Source organism: Rhamphochromis sp. 'chilingali' (assembly GCF_963969265.1).
Source record: "Rhamphochromis sp. 'chilingali' genome assembly, chromosome: 12".
Lineage (NCBI taxonomy): Eukaryota > Metazoa > Chordata > Actinopteri > Cichliformes > Cichlidae > Rhamphochromis > Rhamphochromis sp. 'chilingali'.
The window spans coordinates 25,308,391-25,329,794 of record NC_137939.1 but is presented as its reverse complement, the minus strand read 5'-3'; the positions used below and the strand labels follow the sequence as shown (position 1 = coordinate 25,329,794).

General features: G+C 41.1%; 1 protein-coding gene across 2 annotated transcripts; it reads right to left on the bottom strand.

Moving 5' to 3' along the window:
* Positions 1-1,331: 1,331 nt before the first annotated feature.
* slc6a6b (solute carrier family 6 member 6b) lies at positions 1,332-19,597 on the bottom strand. Of its 2 annotated transcripts, none has more exons than XM_080899901.1 (14): positions 19,451-19,597; positions 14,390-14,619; positions 14,162-14,296; positions 11,861-12,095; positions 9,635-9,767; positions 8,817-8,951; positions 8,051-8,154; positions 7,797-7,921; positions 6,334-6,446; positions 5,149-5,286; positions 4,630-4,732; positions 3,699-3,799; positions 3,370-3,540; positions 1,332-3,066 (listed from the first exon to the last, which is right to left on the bottom strand). In XM_080899901.1, the coding sequence occupies exons 2-14, from the start codon at positions 14,616-14,618 to the stop codon at positions 2,911-2,913; spliced, it is 1,878 nt and encodes a 625-aa protein (XP_080756027.1). In that variant the 5' UTR covers position 14,619; positions 19,451-19,597; the 3' UTR covers positions 1,332-2,910. The 2 variants fall into 2 exon arrangements, with proteins under 2 accessions (XP_080756027.1, XP_080756026.1); XM_080899900.1 differs by lacking the exon at positions 19,451-19,597 and adding an exon at positions 16,309-16,464.
* Between the last annotated feature and the right edge of the window lie 1,807 nt (positions 19,598-21,404).

Here is a 21,404-nt window from a genome sequence, read left to right as displayed (position 1 = left end):
TTAATCTAACAAGCATATCTTAGGACTGTGGGAGGAAGCCGTGGAACACGAAGGGAACCGTGCAGGCTTCACACTGCTAGCCAGGTTCAAACCCAGGACCCCCCTTGCTGTGAGGCAATAGTGTTAAGCACTGGGCCAAACCTGAAAATGTAAAATGAATTCTAGTCATTTCCATTTATGGAGAATTTGACTATGAGCCAATAAACGTGCAAATACTCAGCAACCGCTGGAGTAAGAATCTTTTTGACTTTTTGCAATTAAGTGAGCAAAATTAATACTTTTATTAAGGATATTTTTTACAGTTCATATAAATATGTTACTAAGATTAAGTGCTAAAAAAAAATATGCAGCAAATAAAAAAGATTTGTTTTTACTGTTCTGTTGAAATTTAAAAGAAGAGTGAACAGAAAAAGAGGGAAAGAAAAGAAGATGAAATCAATATACAGGGAGGCCTGGGCCTGGGCCTGGGCCCCTACAGTAGTCTTTTGGCATATGGGTTGCCTCTTCAACTCAGTGATTTATACTGGCGCCCTCATGCTATGCCTTTTCTAAGCGAGTAAACATCCTATTGCTTAAGGTGATTAAATTCAATGTGAAAAATGAGCCTTGCACTTCACTCTTGACTTAAATCGATCTGCAAACATGATTTCACAAAGGGCTCTCCCAGTTCCCTGGAATCCTTTTACACCCCTACTTCCTCCTGCACTCAGACACTTCTTTAGAGAATCAGTGCTCCAAGGGTTTGAATGATGACACACCAGAGACCTGCCCAAATAAGTCAGCCCTGCATTTGTGTGTGCGATGTCAGAGCTGTTCCCACCTGCTACTACCAGTGAACAGTAGATTAATGGAGGGACAGACATCCTGAAAAAACTTTAGAACAGAGGTCAATGAGCCATCGCAGGGAGAGGGCAGTCAGGGTGACATTGGTGGCCTTCACCAGAGGGCGTCTAAATAAATATAGATGGCTATTTTAGGAATGGAATCACTATGCATTATGATTTGGGCAAGGAGCAAACCTCGGAACAGAAAATGGTTAAAGTGGGAGGCAGTCCCATGAGCTTATTTTCTGCACACAGGTCAAAAACATTGGTGCAACAACCCAAATTGTCCCCGTTCTGAAAGTTAAGAGCTACAAATGATACGTAGCTCAGTGTCACTCCTGGATTGGATAAGTGGAAGAAAATGAATGGTTGGGCGAACACCTAATAAAGTGTATATAAAGCATAAACTGTGAGATCTAATGATAGAAGTAAGTAGGCATAAACACAAAGAAACTCTCATAGCTTCAGAAATATCAAATACACACAAATCCAAAGAAAAATATGTTTATTTAATCTATATAGAAATGATGCAATGTGCATCTCAAAGGGAAAAACTGTGAGACAAAAATACTTTGGTACATTTAAATTTCCACATTGCAATTTTTTAAAAGGAGAAAGCAGCAGGGTACGGTGGTGTGGCGGCTCCTACACATGCTTCAGGAAAACAATCCTCAAGAAGTTGTACTGAACTATTGCAAGTTGTTTCTTTGTTATGCATTACGTATGATTAGACTACGCCACCGCTTCACTGAATATTGCACCCTGAATGTGCAAATCCGGGCTCACGATAACTGACATGTAGCGAAACACATTGGTGAGCTTTGATTAAAATAATGAATCAGTGATGGTGTTCAGATGATGTGCAGTATAAAATTGATACAAAAAGGCATATGTGATTTACAAACAATTAAAATTCTACAAATAGTCTCTCAAATACAATTGAATTAAAAGCCAGACTCCAGTGGTCGTTCTGCAGAGCGCACCTGCTACTGAAAGCACAACGGAGAGAGCTGTTAGGCGGTTTAGTAAAAACTAACGCTTTTGAGTGATGTTCCCACAGATCCCACTAACAATGAGAAATCTGAATATCTGATGGCAAGTTTCTACTTTCTATTCTGTCATCTGTCAAGAGACAACTACATACCTCATATCAAAGTTTACAATTTCAAAAAGTTAGAAGCTAAAAATATTTCTCCTGAAACATGTTGCAAATGTAGCTGCGATACTCTGCAACAATAAAAACACACTACAATAAAGGTGAAACAACATATAAAGTGCAAAGAGAGGTTTCAATAAATGCACTGGTACTGACTATAGTAGTCACACAGGCAGTGTACAAATACTCTAAAAATGCCACTTCCCTTGTTTCCCCCCCTTTTTTTTTTTATTTCCTACCTGTCGTTTTCTCTTATTTTATCTCAACTGCTTTCAGGATGGATCGTCTTAAAAAGGCATTTCTCACAGTATTTGGCCAAGACCAACTTGTAACTTAAAAGTTGTCAAGCAAGAGATTACTCTATACACTGCATATTGCTGCTTAAAATGTCATGGATATGTTCTCTGAGAGATGTAGGTGACTGGCTTCCGCCGCAAGCGGAGGTACATTCATTTCATTGTGGCATAAAATGACATAAAAATTAGAAGTCAGTACAACAAGACCGTCACAATCACGTGACACCTTCCACCTTTTTTTGCAGTTAATTACTCATTTAGTTTATTTAACAACATGAAAAGTGAGAATTTCCTCTTTTCTTCTATAGCACTGGCAAAAAAAAAAGCAAATTCCTCATCTTTCCGGAATCAACAGAAAGGTAGTAAACATTTAAAATGTTTTATCTCGAAATACTGCCCAAACTGAGATCAGTGCCAACTACAGCAACAACAACTGTAACAACAACAATATCAATATTGTAAAAAATGAAAAAAAAAATCACAAGAAAAATAAAATACAATAATAAAACCCTCTTCATAGAAATCAAACCAGACTATCTCTAACGTGAATATACCGGACAACGTAAACCTACTAAAGTTAGGAAATATGATACCACAGAAAGCACATCAATCGTATTCCTCTCACAGAGAGCGCTCACATCATTGTTTCTACAATGGTGTGGGTGGGCTTGATTAAGCCATTGTTCCCATTTGGGTCCAGGGGCTGTGTCAGCTCACTGCCCTTCAAGTTGTATTCTTTCGGGCGGGAGCTCACGCCTGACTTCGCTGGGGCTGCCACTGCTTTGATCCTCTAAAGGGAAGAAGATGAGACATTAAAATAATGATCGTCAGAAACTGGGGTGGTTTAGGGCTTGAAATGACAGTTATCAAGAAAATAAACAAGGGCGGTTGATTAAGGGCAGTTTATGTGATTATTAATTATTGTGTACTTTCTTTTTAAGTAAAATGCTGAAACAAATGAACCAAAAATACATGCAAATTGCTGACTGGACTTTTCTGCTTTTGCAAAGAGCCGGGAAGTCTGTTTCCTCTTGACTTTGGATTGATTTCCCTCATTTAAATCTCTGCAGGAAAGCTCCCGTTAAAAGCTCACCTCAATCAGAGGTCCCTCAGACTGCAAGATCTTGATGACCATCACCATTGGGATGCAGATCATGGAGGACAGAGCCAAAATCCAGCCCAGACCGATGGCCCAGTCAGGGTACTCATACACCTTGTTATAGGTCAATGGCTTGTACTTCACCAGTGAGAAGACAAAACAGCCCTACAGGGAGCAAACACACACACACACACACACACACACACACACACGCACACGCACACTGCATTTAGCACAAGCTGCGCCCCTTACATGTGACCTTCAGCAATCAACATTTGTCACGCCAGTTCCTCCAACACAGTGAAGTGCCACTGATCTCTCACCATGCAGAGGACAGGAGTGATTATGGACCAGCTCCATTTCATCCACGGGTTTGGTCTGTAGCCAATCATATCTTCAACTGCATCATAGAAGTTATCGACTCCTGTTCAACACAAAACAGAATAAACAATAAGCCGAGTCTATTTGTTTCTGCAAAGTTTGCTAAAATGGTGAATAGTGCACATTAGATACCAGCGACTCTATAATCTACACGTGTTGTTGTTTCCAATGATAGAATGACCTTGGACTGCATTGGAGTTTCACTGGGTCATGGCTATCTAGTATCAATAATCTTAGCTCTGTCTTTTACATCTTAAAAGACCATTAATGGTCTTTACTGGCTGGCTATAGATTGCTGTGTGTTTAGTGCAACTGTGCTGTAGTCCACTGGTTTGTGCAAGACATTAGCTGTTGATGTGAATATTAATTCTGTTTATTCTGTTTTTACTCTTTTCCTCTTTTTTGCTGATGAATAGACAAATAACTACTATAACAGCATCAGTTCAGCACAAAAGCCCCCAGCTTCACAAATTAAATGTTGTCCGGGAACTACTTTTCTGGACCACAGAGCCTCCACCAATAAAAGGGGTGCCATTAAAGCACATGGGCATTAGCAGGGAAGGTGCAGCTTTACTTCCATTCCATTTAAGGTTTTTCTCTTCTGGCTAAATGTCGCTTTGTTAATATTGGTAGGGTACAATCTGGTGGGAGGCAACTCTCAGTGGCCAATGACAATCTAGCAGGGGACTAACTCCATCCTCACCTCCCCTCAACCTCAAAGCAAGCCCACAGTTAAAGTTATTTACTCCTGACGTCTGAAAACCTCACAAGGCCACCTTTGTTTTACACCCCAGAGATCATTAAGACCTCTTTTACGAAACTTTTTGATGGACACAACAGAAACCTATCACATCTAGAGTCACTTCCACTTACCATAAACCCAGGCTACAGCAATGCATTCAAAGAACGCAACCCACAAAAGGCACACACCACTGGCTGCATAGTAGTCAAAGAGCTGGAACACATACATGCCACCCTGGAAAAAGAGGAGACGGAAAGCTGCATTAATTATCTGTGTGTACATGTGTGTGTGTGGTGAAAAAACGGACCCCACAGAGATAGAAGGGGGTATTAAATAAGGGTGGGCGAGGGTGCTGAAAGCAGGACACAAGAATCCTGGCACCCTACCCGTAGAGTTCAACAGGTGCTAAGACGTCATTGAAGCACGGTTAAATGCTGAATGGAAAACAGCATTCCAAATTGTTCCATTCTGACATACCGGATGTGTGTGTGGTAGTGTGCTAAGAAGCCATATTTGGCTATGACAATACAGCAGCAGAGAGGCATGTAGAAAATGTGCGGGGTTATCGCTGTTGTTCATCTGTTCCTTTTCCTTATCTTAACAGGACAGCCATCAGAAGTATGTGCGCTAGTGACTGCTGATGGACTTACTTTTGTCACCATGGCGAGTCCCAGGAGATAGCTCATGAAACACATCACAGCTATGAAGATCTCTCGCCGATAACCTTTCCTCAGGACGGCTGGATACAGATCCACAATAGAGGTGATCTGACCTTCCACTTCAACAAACTGTGGGGACAAAAGCAAAAAAAGTTCTCAGAGAATTTAAAAAAGAAAAAAACATTTAAAAATGTGCATATCTTTCTGCGTGTGCGCAGCTCTTGTTTTGCCTCCACAAACGAGTGATTAGAGAATGAGGGCCGTCTTTGTTGGGCAGTAATGAGAATTTAAACAAGGCTCCTCTCTGCAACACTGGTTTGTTGCTACCAAGACACAAGAGCAACAAAACAGTGAATCACTGTCTCTGTCTGCTTGTCTGTGTAACACTCTCGCTCCCCTGTGTCTCCTCATTGCCTCATAAGCAACAATATGTTTCAAGAAAACTATGAATTTCCTCACAGAGAACACGCTCCTTTGTTGCACAATAACAAAGAAAAAAACCCTTACACAACTGTGGCATGTATGTGTGAGCGAGGTTAACAATATATAGCATTCAGGAGTACAAATGTGCATATAATTTACGGCCAAATAAATGCACCCACACACACTGGCATTAGTTCTCTCATGGAAATAGCAGCACTTGCATGAGCTTTTACATGTACTCAAATTTAGAGTGCTGGCCTGATCTTGCAGCTGACTGAGATGAGGAGCTTGCCATGTGCAGGACTCAGTTAGCACAAGAGTAGAATTACACTTGAAGGCAGGAAATGTGATATAGCTGGAGAATCCCTTGGGAGTACACTTGTGTTTTGTCTACTTAGATTATCTTGTCTTAATCAGAGCTCTGCCTCGTATGAAAGCTAGGCTGCTTGCGTACAAACTATTATCCTTACTTTTATTAACTAAATGTTTGGACATCCACCAACTTCCACAAAGGAACTGTGATCCTTAAGGAATCAAATGTGGTAGTAAAATGCCTTTGTGTAAACCGGTTTCTTGTCTGTCAGTCATCTGATAACTTAGAGAGGTTAGAAACAGAAAGGAGAGACACTAAATGTGTTTTACGTATTCGGTCAATGAACTCACAGACTCTTGGAGGTGTCCGTCTCAAATTAACGGGCACAAGACCAAACAACTGTTCTGAGGATAGCTTTACACTACAGCAAAAACACTGACCTGGCTGTCAAGGCCCAGAAGCAGCAGCATGATGAAGAAGAGAATGGCCCACAGGGTTGGCAGTGGCATCATGGATACAGCTTTAGGGTAGGCAATGAAGGCCAAGCCGGGACCTGGAAGGAGAACAGAGAGGGGATGGGGAGAAGGGAGAGAGGACAGAATTAACATTTCTATCTAATTTTGGCTTGGCCGATACAGTGTGAGGGAATGGTAAAATAAAGTAGCAAAGAGCAAAGGAAATACTGCGTTATGGCCAACAAGACATGGAATAGCTCTAACTGTGTGAAATGGTTCCTTTTTTTTTGCTGGCCATATATTAAAACCATCTTTAGATTGGTTTTTAATCTAATTTATCCTCTGTAGCACAAGCAACAAAAATCAACAAAAATACATACTTATGTATACAATGTAAGTATACATACTTCACACGTAACATATTACATAACTGCCGACTGTTACTCAGTGTATATTGCCTTTCTTACTGTACAAATCACAGCTGCCTGACAGAATATTTACAGCTCATTCATTCTGAACATGAGTTTATCAGGATGCATTTCGATAAGCACTCAATATCTGTGACATGCTGGTTTATTATCACTGCATCAAGGTGTGCAGTGATAATAAACTTAATTTAAACAAAGCAGACATGGATTTTAGCAAAGCAATGAACCAGTTCAGTGAGATATTATAAGAGCATCAGAAAGAGACTCCATCAATTGAACAGCTGAGAAAAATGTAGGTCAAAATATTTGAAAAAACATATACATATAGATATATAGATATATTTTGGTTTCCATATATGATGGAAGCAGCATAGAATTAGTGTTCATTTGATTACTTTATTATATTCCAGATAGCAAAACTTCTAACTTAAACTGAGCAGAGAAAGCATGCTTAAAGAAGACACCTCCCCTTCAAAGTCAACATAAGAAATAGAGGAAGACAGATCCAGAACCAGTGGCGTCCATCTCAGGAGATCCACAGCTTGTTAGCAGAACTGGGCTTACAACATACAGTTACATACATACAGTAAAGGGCCAGTCTTCTTAGCAATGGTCCAAAAGATAAAGTTACTGAATGGCATGAGGAGGATGACTGTGGGACAGACTGGTGCCACTGAACAGCTGTAGTAATGATGACGGCACAGTGCAGGAGCTCTTTAACGCCGCAGTTCATTGTGTAGCTAAAACACACAGCATCTCACCAATGCCATGAAATCTGTCCTTAGAAAACGTGGACCACACTTTGTAGAAATAAACCTGTTTCTTTGAGGCTTTTGTTCAAGGAGTGCGCAGTTGCCGATACCTCTACGTTGCTAGATTTCGAGACTTACATAAGCTACTTCTTTTAAATTGAATTCAATTTTCAATTTTTCCAATTGTCTTTTTTTTTTCTTTTCTTTTCTTTTTTTTCCGGGCAGCAGCACCCACCATCACTGCTGCCATCACCTTGGACCCTCGTACCTGACTCTGCCACATCGGCAATGTCCACCCCTTGTTCTTGTGCCATGAAGCCCAGGACGGAAAATATTGCGAAGCCAGACACAAAACTGGTACCGCTGTTGAGGCCTCCCAGCAGCAAACAGTCCCTATGTCACACATATGTCATGGAGGTTGTTAATGAACACAGGTGGAACCGAAGTTCCCATTTTCTTTTCACGCAACCGAGTTGCTGTCACTACTAGACTCCCACTCGCCCTAGTGGAAACACAGCTCACCTGTAGCAGTTGTATTTGTACTTGTTGTAGCTCCCCAGTGACGTCATGGCGCCCAGGCAAATGGCATAGGAGAAGAAAATCTGGGTTCCTGCATCAATCCACACCTGAGAAGTAGGATGTGATTGCTGATTTTTCAAGATTTCAAAAGATTGCCTTAACTCTACAATCACTGATACATGCTTAGGGGTAGTAAAAATAAGGTTAAGTACTCCATCATCATCATCCTGTCATCTTGTTCTATTATATCCAAAACACAGAAAGCTGTGACCAGTAAAATTCAAACAATGAACTGAAAATTGCTCGAAAGCTAAAAATCGTGACCATGTTGTTTGACTTGGAGAAGGAGCATGTGCATGATGTGAAGGTGCAGTAAAGCCATAAACAGCAGCAGTGGAATATCTTAGTTTAGCAAAAAGTCTGGGAACAAAAGGAAACAGACGGCCTCTGACTCTTTCCAAAGGTAATAAAATCCACCAGCAAAATCCAGAGATCACTTCGTCTTTTTAAAAATATATGGTCAGAGTCATGCCTGTAATGTAAGCATATTCACTTGCTATTGCAACTGTATCCTATTAAACTGCTTCATTGCTGCCTTGTTTAATCTTTTGGTTTAATGGACTAAAGTTATATTCTCTTGATTTGTGAGCTATGCAGGTGCTGTTTGGGATCTTTATGTGTGAACGGCTTCCTTTATATAATTTTATATGGCCCAGAGACTATTGTAGGAAGCTTTAACAGATCAAATAAAAAAGGTTTTCATTCTTACCTCTGGATCTTGTAGGCGGGTTACGTTAGGGTAAAGGTAAAATTTGATCCCTTCTCTGGCTCCAGGAAGCGTCACCCCACGCACCAGCAGTACAATCAGCATGACAAATGGGAAAGTTGCTGTTATATACACCACCTAGACCGGACAAAGGATTTATTAGCTAAAAACAATGAACAACATTTACATGGTTATGACTCATCACTGTTGAGATATAGTGCGATAAACGCTTCTTCATTTTTTAAGTTTCATTTCCACTCATATTTGTCCAGCTCCAGCTCAAAGGAAACATTGTTCTTATTGGGTGATAACAATTTCCCCCAACGAATAGCTGAGTGGAGGGCCTAGATACACTTCTTCTATAAGAAAAGTCATGCATGACACAGTATAACGTGGCATTCGTGCAATCTGCATACAATAAATCCTGAATTGTTAGCTGATTAAAGGTTAAATCATTTTAAGACAAATTTGTCACAAAAATAGGGAAATACGCACACCTCCAGTTCCTAATAGAGTTATCCATTTTCAAAGACTTTCAAAGCCTTTTGTCTCTAACCCATTTTCGGGTCTGCTAACAGAAACAAAGACAGGACTAAGGAGCGCCAGTCAAGTGTTTACAGCAGACAGTGTGTCTAGCCAAGGACTGACTTCCAGGACAACGTGGAGGCCTGTGTCTCTTAATCATCTTTATTAACCTTGTTTCCAAGCATGTGGGCTGTCTCTGAGCAGCAGTGTTTTGTCACTGACTTGTTAGGGAAAAACTAAAAAACTGCATCCAAGCAACCCAAAAAGTACAGGGTGTGTTGATGAGTCACACTCACTTTCCCTGTGGACTTGACTCCCTTCCAGATGCAGAAAAAGCAGATGACCCACACTGCCAGGAGACACAGTGCTAAGTCCCACTTCAGGGGCCCTATGTCTTCAATTCCAGTGGAGATGCTTAGGACGTTGCGTCTGCAGAGAAAACGTATGTAAGTGCCTAACTAACAATTCACAAATTGCGATTAGATCCAAACACATTACAAAGCAAATGTGCATGAAAAAAAAACCAAACTTTTCTTCAATTTAATTTCACAGTTACGGTCTAACTTTGAGGATGAACTAGCATAATGCAGTGCAAACCAAGTTTATATTAAACTAGTGGAGAACTAGTGCTTTCTAAAAGTAAACACTCCCCTTGCAAGAATGTTGCTGTTCAAACACATTTACACAAGCAAGATAAAGAAGCACTGTTACTTTGGTATACTGAAGAGCAGAGGTGTGGACTCGAGTCACATGACTTGGACTCGAGTCAGACTCGAGTCATTAATTTTATGACTTTAGACTTGACTTGAAAAAATGTTGTAAGACTTGTGACTTGACTTGGACTTTTACACCAATGACTTGGGACTTGAATTGGACTTGAACCGGTTTACTTGAAAAGACTTGATATTTTACCCCAAATATAAAATTTAACATGCATATTATATAGAGATTGAAAATGTGACGTCATTCACGGGTAGAACCGCAAAGGATTCTGGGAACTCGTGGCAAGCGGTACTAGCGCACGCAGGCTTTCAATTGAAATCAGTCACACAGCGATAAAAAGAAACACAAAAATGTCAAGAAGCCGTTGTATTATTAACTGCAATAGCCGGTCGCATGACAGCCACGGGAAGCCGACGGGTAAAGAGATCGGTTGTTATCGGATTACGTCGTTGAAGAGAAATTGTTCAGCCATGTTTCCAAAGTAACAAAGACGCGACGGATGGTCTGGATTGCAGCCATTCAAAGATCAAATATAACGCCCCAGAACACTCCAGCTCACAGGTTAGTCTGCTCCAAGCATTTACACGAAGGTCAGTGTCTTTTAGTACTTAATACGTCATTTTCATAACATAATTAGTGATATAGGTTACAAGCAAGTCTGGCGCTGAACAGAAATTGTCGCGCTATGCTCCTTTATTTATTGTGCATAAATAGTGAATTGTCCTGACACAATATTGCGTTTCGCTTCTGTTATTATGGTACATTGACAAAAACATATACTTTTATTCACAGGATAAAACAGGTTTTTTGTATCACTAATTGCCCAGTACGATTACAGCATACAGTATTATTGTCACTGCTACATTTCTGTGATGCTACCAGAAATTATTTCCACTACTAATTAATTACCGTTGAGCTCAAAGGTCCTATTAATAAACGGTTAACGAATGTGTATTTATGACGACGATTTGTGAGACTGGTAAACTTATGATACGTACGATGGTCTTTCGTTCTACACGGTGCATTTCAAGGTCCTGCACCCATCCGTCGGTAAACTGTACCTGGGCTTGTTGCAGTGACCTGAAGTTACTAAACTTCATGAGTGTGTGCACTCACTCCAAGAACCGTATGATTATAAATATGCATATAAATATGCTAAGATGAGATAGCTGACTTCATCTAACTAGCAAATGTTGTCCAGGCTACGTTGGTGATTCAGTTTTTTTTAATATGTATGATATTTTTGTCATGCGATTTTAAAGCCGGTCCTACAACCGCATCCAAGAATAACATGCAGCTTATCTCAGAACTGTCGGTGAAAATTATTCTTGGAGCTAGGTTTAATTGAGCTGCATTTTAAAGAGGTGCAATTTCACAATTTGTGTATATTTTCTAAGTTCACTATTTTGTCATGTGTTGAGAAAAACACAGATTAAAAAATTACATGGTCTAATATTTACATTTAGCATAACTGCAACATTATTTTTTCGTTTTTTTTTTTTAAAGACTCGAAAGGACTTGAAATTCAAAGTTTCAGACTTGTGACTTGACTCGGACTTTTACACCAGTGACTTGAGACTCGACTCTGACTTGCCTGACATTACTTGAGACTTGACTTGAGACTTGAGGATAAAGACTTGAGACTTACTTGAGACTTGCAAAACAATGACTTGGTCCCACCTCTGCTGAAGAGTGGATATGTGTGTGTGTGTGTGTGTGTGTGTGTGTGTGTGTGTGTGTGTGTGTGTGTGTGTGTGTGTGTGTGTGTGTGTGTGTGTGTGTGTGTGTGTGCCACTCACTCCCAGAACTCGGTGACGGGGGAGGTAAAGTTGGTAGCATTGGCTGCCAGCCAAAGGGTCTTGTTCTTGCGCACTGTGTCCTCTACACAGTGCTCTGTGTTCCAAGGCTGCTTGCATTTTGCCCAGGGGAGCTCGGGCTGAAAGCACTGAAACAGGTAGTAGAGTCCCCAGGCCAAGATCACAATGTAGTAGATGTTTAGTAGAGACACGATCACGATAGAGGCATAGCCAATACCTGGAGACACAATAAGAGGGCGGGCAGATTTGAATTTTAAGGTAAAACTTTCTTTTAACATTCGAATCAGGCTTTGTGTCGGCTTCGTTTAAAGCTGCAGTAACAGATTTGTGACCACTTGTGGGCAGAAAAATTGCTGTGAACACAACATTGACAAAACACGTGATTCAGTTCTCCTTTTTTGTTCAGCTGCTCACCTACCCTATCGGTTTTTTGTTTTTATTACTGCCTATTGTGAGAGCTCAGTCAGAGTGAACCAAAACAGGAAATTAAAACAATGCAAAGTATACAAAACGGCACACATAATTTACTGCAGAGATGGGTTAAAATTCCATGCGTGTTCATCAAAACAAGCTGATGGGAAATTAGTCATGTGAGCCTCTGTTTATTTCAAAATATCGATAATTGCCACTTTAAAAGAACATGAAAATATTGTGAAGTTACAGCAGCGACACGGAGTGTGGTCAAAGGTGAACAAGAAGACTTTATTCGAACTCGAACACAGAGGAACACAGCCCAGGCTTCACTTGACTATCTACTGTTATAATGTCCTTAGTGTTTTTAAGTTATTTTTAGATGACTTTGCTGGGAACCTGGACACAAACACCCCGGTACTCTTCCATTGCTTTGGAGTATTTTTAAACTTATCATCTCTTTCACTCCCACCTCCCCCTTCCTACATTCCAAATGCAAACTGATAGACGACGCACGCGGTCCACATGAGTAAAGTCGCATATTCCCTGTGCGATAAAAACACATTAAGGTATGCTGAACAGCACAGAGAGCTGTGATTGGTCAATTCCACAGCAAACTGGGGACTTTCTCTATAACAGCAGGTGGGCAGACATCAGCTTCGGCATTCTTTGGATAACAGGGACTGTTGACAGCTGCTGGAGATCCGGGAGCCATGCAGTTTCCTCTTGCGTGATGTCCCACGTGTGAACATGAGTAAGAGTGTCAAAGCAGCTGCCACGGGTGTGGTGCGTCAGTGCTTGTCTACAGCTGTCATTCAAATGTAAAGGGATGCATATAAGCGGTCCGGCAAGAGCTCAAGTAAAGAAATCAGGTGACAAAAGAGCAACTGAGGCAGTGCTGTCCCGCAGTACTCACAGTTTTGATTATATCTCATAATCCAAAACAAAACAAGCTGGCACGCTGCAGCTCCATGGCAACAAAATGATCAGAGTCTCATGCAGCAGGTTTGCACGAGACTCTGATCATTGCTAGGCAACTTTTCCCCCCTCACAGTCTGTTTCTATGGCAACCAAGAACTCATCAGTCGATTTCAGCAGGCGCATTTTGGGGGAGAGACGCGACACTTATTAAGAACAGACATCTATGAGAGAAAACTTGCTGTCCTCTCCCACCCAGCAAAGAACCATTTATGTGCTAGATACTAAACAAATAAGCTATTTGTGTTGTTGTGCTGAAGCACGCACAAAGCGGAAGTTCACAGCAGTTCCAGCTGTTTGGTGGCTGGCACATGTGCTCCTGCTTGTAGGAAAAATTTAGGTAAGTGTGTGTGTTGTTCTTTTTTTCTTTGCTTTCTGTATGAATAATATAAGCTTGCATTATGTTCAAGAGTTAGAATAAGCTGGGGACATGTGATCTTGTCTGCATGAGGACTGAGCATTGTGCATGTGTAGTAGCGCTATAACTGGGTTTTTAATGTTTTCTTTTTTAAAAAGAGGGGGAAATAAACCTAATATATAAACATGGGTATCCTCCAGCCGAAGCTCCAAACCTCGATATTCAGGAATTTTAATTCTTAGCTTCTGCATTTCTGCATTCTTTGTGATGTAACCTTCACAACACAAAGCAGACTAATGGGGTAAGACTGGTCTAATTGTACTGGCAGAGAGAAGAGGACAACTCGGCAGAACACGCTGTCCAAAAGATGAATACTGGACTGACACAGGAGGAAAATGAGGGCAGAAACCTCGCTCAGACAAATGAGGCTTTTACTCAGTGTTAAATATTAAACGAACAAGGTGGGGAACATTTGTGCAGAGGTTTTATCCTTCTTTCTGTGGGTGAGAAGTTTGTGTTTGTGTGTTTGAACTGACCAGTGAAGATGGGGCAGAGCTTAGCCCAGCAGGTGATCCCTCCCTCAGAGGTGTACTGGCCCAGTGCGACTTCCAGGAAAAACACCGGCAGACCACCCCCGAAAAGGAAGATGAAGTAAGGGATAAGAAATGCACCTGAGGGAATTCAAGCACGATTGAGTTCAGATATTTTGTGACCTTAATCTTGATCTTTTTTTTTATTCTATCTGTTGTGCATCTATTACGTACCGCCACCATTTTTATAACAAAGGTAAGGGAAGCGCCAGACGTTTCCTAATCCGACAAAGCCTCCGGCCACGGACAGGACAAAGTCGAGCTTACTGGCCCACTTCTCCCTCTGAGGAGCTTTGCCTTCTGCCTCATCCTCAGGTCTCGTACCTGGGCTCTTCCCTGGTGAAGGTTTCAGAGTGTCCTTGTGAAAGTCCTTCAGACATTGAAGCTTCTCTTTTTGTGCCATGCTGCAGGCAAAGAAAAAAAAGACACAGTGATACAAACAAAAGGAGAGAGGTGAGCGGGAGACGCATTAGGGAGATAATGCTATCTCCTGACTGTGTTTCAGGTTGCTTTGCGAGCGCATAATATACACGACAATGCTGCTAATCTTGCTAATCTGAGCAACTCATGCCTGGAGGTCATTCAGACTATAGAAATGGTTGGTGAGCAGATTTGCCTTTGACAAGAGAGCAGATCCAGTATGGAATATGTTTTAGGCAAGAAGAGTCAAAATGCAAATTCTACAATTTTACCAAGAGACATCAAAACATCAGCGCTACAGATTGCAACAGAATACACTGGTGCAATCACACAGTGAAGAAACCCACTGTCCTTCTTACTCTGTCGCAATAACCCACAGATGAAGAAAATCATTTGGTTTTAAACACATGCTGTAAACCACAGTTAAATTACACTGTTGTAATTCAGATGAGTGTTTTTTTACAATGCAATGAAAGACTTTATGAACCCGAGTTAACCTGAAGGATCTCTGTTTTTTTTTTTTTACCACATCAGTAGCGACTCAGTTCAACAGGATCCAAATTTAGAGAGGACGATATCCTTGTACATTCCCCGTAGTGCTGGCTACTCTCAAGAAGCTACAACAGCCTAAGTTAACTCGAGTGTTTACAGTGTAAACCATCTTTCCAGGAAAGAAAGGATTTGTTAATACGGGTCGAGGTATCCTATTGCGCTGCATGAGCCAAAAAGAAAAAAGCAACCCTAATAGGGTAGGAATAACTGTGTAACGCATGGCAAAGCTGAATATAATTTAAGTTCCCGGCCAGCGGGTGTTTTAGAAAGAACAAAGGAGCCATAATGACAAAGCCATAATTAATTAATAAGATATGAGATTGAATCTGATGCTACTGAGAATGAGTTGGCACAGAAAAATCAGATACTTCCTCTTAACAAAGATCAGGTGATGAAAAGCATGTGCAGAAACTAACTAATCTAAGTTCAGTTCCTCTTGACACCTAGTCAAGAGAACTTTTTTATAGAGACAGTTAAAAAAAAAGAGGCAATTGAATTTACAATCACACTTTCATCTCTCAGGAAATGGACTTTAACCAACAACAACATTGGGGAAAAGATTCTCTGAGAGCTCTCACATGTCTCCTCACTAAATTGGTGCACACTGTGAGCCATCTTATTCTGAGTTTTCTCTCTTCCTGTTATGCATGACAAGTTCACTTGAATTGCTTGCCATTCTCAGGCTTGCTTACATAACTGGATCAGTTCTGTTTCTCATCCTGTTTCTCTCTCGCTCTCTCTTTATCCCTTTTACTCCCCTCCTTTTACTCTCGTCCACTCAGCGTAAGCTTTCACTTGCCTGCCTCGTGTTAGGAAGCTATAGATTTAAGCGAACAGTCCTTTGGGCTGGCCCCAGATATAGCTCACAAAAAAATCCCTAAGCCTTTAAGAACGAAAATAGTGGACTTGTTGAGAATCCTCAGTGATGAATGTAAAATTACTGCCTTTCTTCTTCATGTCAATTTGCATCACAAAAACAACAACAACAACAACAACAACAACAAAGCCTATTCGCAGTTCTTTCACACTGTATTTAATCTGACAAAGCTGTGACTTCACACACACAAGCTGTACCCGGTAAAATCAAATCTCCCCTCAGAAAAACAATACAAAAAACTTACATTTCCTTCATGGCTGCGACTATGTATAGTGTTCCTCTCTCTCAGCTGTCACCATTCCTCTGTACTGAATGTCTTTATGCTGCCAGGGTCAGAAGAAGTGAAGCTGACAGCAGAGCCCGCCCCTTGGCTAAAGACAATTAAACCCAAAGTAGAGATTGGACACAGCTTTCCTCTGACAGACAACTCAGGTACCAACGTGGGAGACTGTAAATTTCCACTTACAAGTCTCTGCCCACAAACATACAAACTGCCAAGTGGTGGGGGGTGAGTGTGTGTCACACAAGCAATGCATACACATACTATTTATTCATGTTGTAGACACAGAGGACATTTCAGAGGAAGCGACTGAGAGTCCTTGACTGGTTTATGATCTGCTACAAAGTGACCAACTGAATGAAGCATTGAGAGGTTGTTTGTTTATTTGTTTGTTTGTTTGTTTTAGACACTTAAACAGAACTGAAAAATGAATTTCACTTCCACAACCGCACTTCCTTTTAAGAGAGATCTTCATGTGAAAACTAATTTAATTTAAGACCATGTCGAGATGTCCTCTGTCCTTTCATGACACGTGGCGTTTAATCTGGGAAATGTAAACAAGTACAGTATCAACTAATAACAATGCCAAATAAGGTAATGTGTCTCCTCTGCTTGTTAATGGTCTATTGGGATGCAGTTCATTGCTTCAGTGGCTCACAATGGCTGGCATGGAAAAGTCTGTTTAAACTCCACTGGAGGATTTACACAGTTAAATGAGGGACATGAACCGGCTGGTGACAAGCTGCTGGTTAAATACATCTTTGGCACCTCTTGGATTCATTATCCATACAGTATGTTCCTCAGTGTCATGCTCTATATACTATTTGGGTTATGCCAAGTTAGGTCACACAATTTGGCTAATAATTAGCCATGGATTCTTCATAACGCATCCTGCCATTCCCACCAGCAGTTACATCATCAATAATCACTTTGACCTGATTTTAATGACAACCATACACGCCCATGTCATAACACTACCTCCACCATGTTTGACAGATGATGTGGCATACTTCTTATCATGAGCTCTTTCTCTCCGTCTCCATACTTTTCTCTTCCCATCATTCTGGTTAATACTTCAAGTTAATACTTGTAAATTCAACACTCTGAATCAGCTTCAGATATGTCTGCTTCATCTGAAATAAAAAGGAAACACGCCTCACCTGGAAATTTAACTGCTTGTCAGTCAACGGTCCAATTAGCTTTAGCCTCTGAAAATGGGACTAAGCAATGAAAAATGGGTGTAATTCCTAAAATGTTAATGCATTTTAACTCCTAAATTAAACATCCAAGCCTGTATTTCAATCACATATTGACTGCTCGTCTTAAAATCCTCTGAGGCCATACTCTAAAAATGGTGTCTCTGTCTAACAAATTATGAACTTAACTATAACAATGTCAAACTGGATGGGTAATGCAAATCGTGAATATACTTTGTTCTTTCACCTACTACTTCTTTTTTCCCTTTAAGAATTGCGTTTTTGTTTTTCTTACAGGCTTTCACATCTTGTCTTCTGCAATTTGGCTAAAGTGTCGGGTTTAAAACTGATGCTCACTTTGAGATGATCAGGTCTGTGTGCAGTCTGAACAACACATGTAAATTCACTTATATAGTACATGTTATTAAGCTTTAATTCAATGTTCTTTGCATAAATAAACAACCGAATATGCATGCTGTTGGACTGTGGGAAGGAATATGGAGGAACTGGAGGGAAGCTATGCAGGTGCAGGGACAAAATGCAAATGCTACACATAAAGGATCCAACTGGTGAGAAGCTTCAAAGCCAGACCTTTTTGAAACGGGAGTTCTAACAACCACACCACTGCACCATCAGCAATAAAGGAATAAAAATGTAAAACATATCACATATATGACACAAGTGGACTTGATGTTCATTAGATTGACCACACAGCAGCCTTTTATTAAAAAAAAAAAAAAGTAAAGAAACAGAAGCTGTTGTGATGGGTATCTAATCAGAAGGCAGTTTAGAAAGGAGGATCACAGTAACTGAAGGTCCCCTTGCCAAAGTTGGATGGGGTACAGTTTAAAGACCTTTCATTTTGAAGGGGATTCTGTGTTGTATCAGCAGCCAGCTAATATATTAAAATGTTTGTGTTTTGTGTTGTTGTATTTGAAATGAAGAATTGCAGTAATCCAGGAAAACACTAACCATCAAAGAAAATCAAACAGCATCGCCTCCTAATTTAGCGAAGAATCCCAATTTATTTTCAGGTTTACAAGGAGTTTCACAGTAATATATGAAACTACTACACATGTCACAAGTTCACAAACAAAAACACTTTTTTAAGTCAGCCTTCAAGAAACCTTGTGAGCACCTCACACCCTCCGAAGGGCCAATTCGGGGACTTTATTTTCAGTACCAATGCCAAAAGAGGTACAGCGACCCCTGAGGTTTCATCTGCTGAGAGGGCGGACTGGTGTTACTAAAGGACACACGCCAATCAATCATACACTGGCTGAGGCGGAGACAGAAGAAGTAGGTTAAGTATGTGTCACTAATATATAAGCTAGTAAACGTCTTAGTTCATCACACCTACTTCAGCATTCACTCAGCTAATGATTTGTGGCTGAGGAAAGCGAAGGTGCACCTTCACATTTTCCTTATCCTCATCACATATCACTGTGAACGCACCGCCCCTGAACGCACCACAGCAGCTCAGCAAATACGACCAAACTGAAACTGGAAACGCTGTCTTATCAGACACGATGAACAGGCAAAAGAGGGTTCAAAGACCAGAACTTCGCTCCTTTCCCTCCCTTTTTTTCAGTATATGACCAAAACATGCCCTAATTTAGTCACGTCGTTTGTATGGCAGGGCTGAAACAGTGTTGCTTCTCTGTAACGGATAAGCGCACAGCATCATGTGAAAGAAAAAGAGGAAATGTTTTCAGCTTTTTATGAGCGAATAAAAAGGATCAGCAAGCTTACTTTCCGCATCAGAACACTAAATATTAAACAAACAACAACTTACATTTGGATTAATTAGGGTTTCTCCTATCACACATTTTCTCCTATTAAAACATAGTCTATTAACCTCATGCACTCAATGATATATTAAGAATATATAGGATTACCCGTCCTCTTACTTTTACTAAGCAGCCTGTTGTTCCTTGTTTGGTAGCCTGTGTTTAACGACGAGTCATACAATGTAATCTACTTTTTTTCTCCCCCCAAGATCGCTGATTCAATGAGCGTGTGTGCGTTTAATATCAGTTTGAGTGGAAAATCACTAGCTTCTCCATGCAACTCTTAAAGTGGCAGTCTCCCTGCATCCGCCCTTTTACCTGATTCTCTTGACAGCTTCTGACTGACAGACCGATAACGACCGGCAAACGTTATAAACCATCATGCGGCATTGATCAGGGATTTGCAAAAGTGCAGACGATGAACATTTATAGGGCTAAATTTAATTTAACGTGACAGTGAAAAGCACCATAGGAAATAAACCAGAATTACGCAAGTGAATTCGGTATGACTTAATGGCTTTATTGGTGGTTTATAAATGATTGACTATGTGCAGTATCGATCAATTATTACCCAATACTGACATACAAGTGGAAAATTACAGCGGGAAGCTATCTATCATTTCTAGTAATGTTGATGTTATGGCAATCAATTAATAAACTGTTGCTTTCTGATAAGGTGGTTCACCTCTCATTAAAACCTAGAGTGGTTCCCAGGGGATGAATATCCTACTATCTCGTTGTCTAGCACCACCATAAGGCTCATATTTTCTAGTCAAATGGTGTAAAATTAGATTTGATTTTTCACAGGATGAAGACATTTTGAACAGGTGATATAAGCAAAAGCACAGGAGTAGCCTAATGTCATTAACAATGACTGTGCTCCTTGTAGGTATATAAGTAAACCGTGGCATTGTGCCATGAGACCAATCGAAGGACCCTTAACCAACCACACCTGTTGGAAAGAAGCCATTTTTACCCATTTTGAATGTCTGGCCTATGTATATGGGTGTGATTGCAACTGCTAAAATCCATTCAGTGGGTTATTCAGTCATTAAAATTGGGTGAGCTGTTAATTATTTACTGATATACTTTTACTATACTATACTTTGATATACTGTAAAAACATGTTTACATTAAGTAATTTGATGTTTCTGTCACGTTTTTATCTTGTAGAACTACATTAAAGATTAGAAAATGTTCAGTGTCCTACTTTAGTTAATTTGTCTGAATTACAATATTACCAGCAACTAATTAAATGTTAATATTGTAGCGGGTCAGGGCTGTTCGGGGTTCTGTTTGTACAGTTATGTTTTGTGTATGTTGCCATGGTGACGAGTGACGCTCTCTCGCTGCAACAGTGTGTCCTTCCTGGGTCAGAGGGCGCCCTGTGTATTGTTGTTGTTGTTGCCGCGCTGAGCAGTTAGCTAGCGGCAGTGTGTTCTTCTGAAAATGTTAATAAACGGCTGTGCTCCCTGGCTAGCTCACGGGAAGCAAGACCAAACGATACCTCCGTCTCCTCCTTGTCTGAGCTCGCCACATTGGTGTCAGAAGTGGGATAGCTCACCCTCGCCGTAATGGAGAGAGACATTCAGAGGCTGGAGCAAGCTGTCGAGGAGAACATTCCCCGCTTGGGAAACTGGCGATTGAAGAGAGAGGATGTGAGCGGCCATGTAAGTCCGACGGGTCCCGATGGCGCGAACGCACCGCGGCGGCGGCCCATCGCGACAGATGCTAGGGCAATGCTTCATGGGCTACCTCTGTCGACCCACACGCCGAGCCCCCAGCCGCGAGCAGTTATGCCTACCACGCCAGTTAAGGTACCAAAATACAACGGGCTAACCCCGCTAGAGTCCTACCTCTCACAAGTGCGGCTGGCCGCCAGACATAGTGGCTGGAGCGAAGAGGAGACTGCTACACACCTAGCACTAGCATTAGAGGGAGATGCACTGCAGATACTCCTTGACCTAGCCCCGGCAGAGCAGCATGAGCTCCAGGCCCTCACTGCGGCACTCGAGAGGCAATTCGGGCAGCGGCACTCCACTGATCAGAGCAGAGAGCAGCTAACCAACCGGAG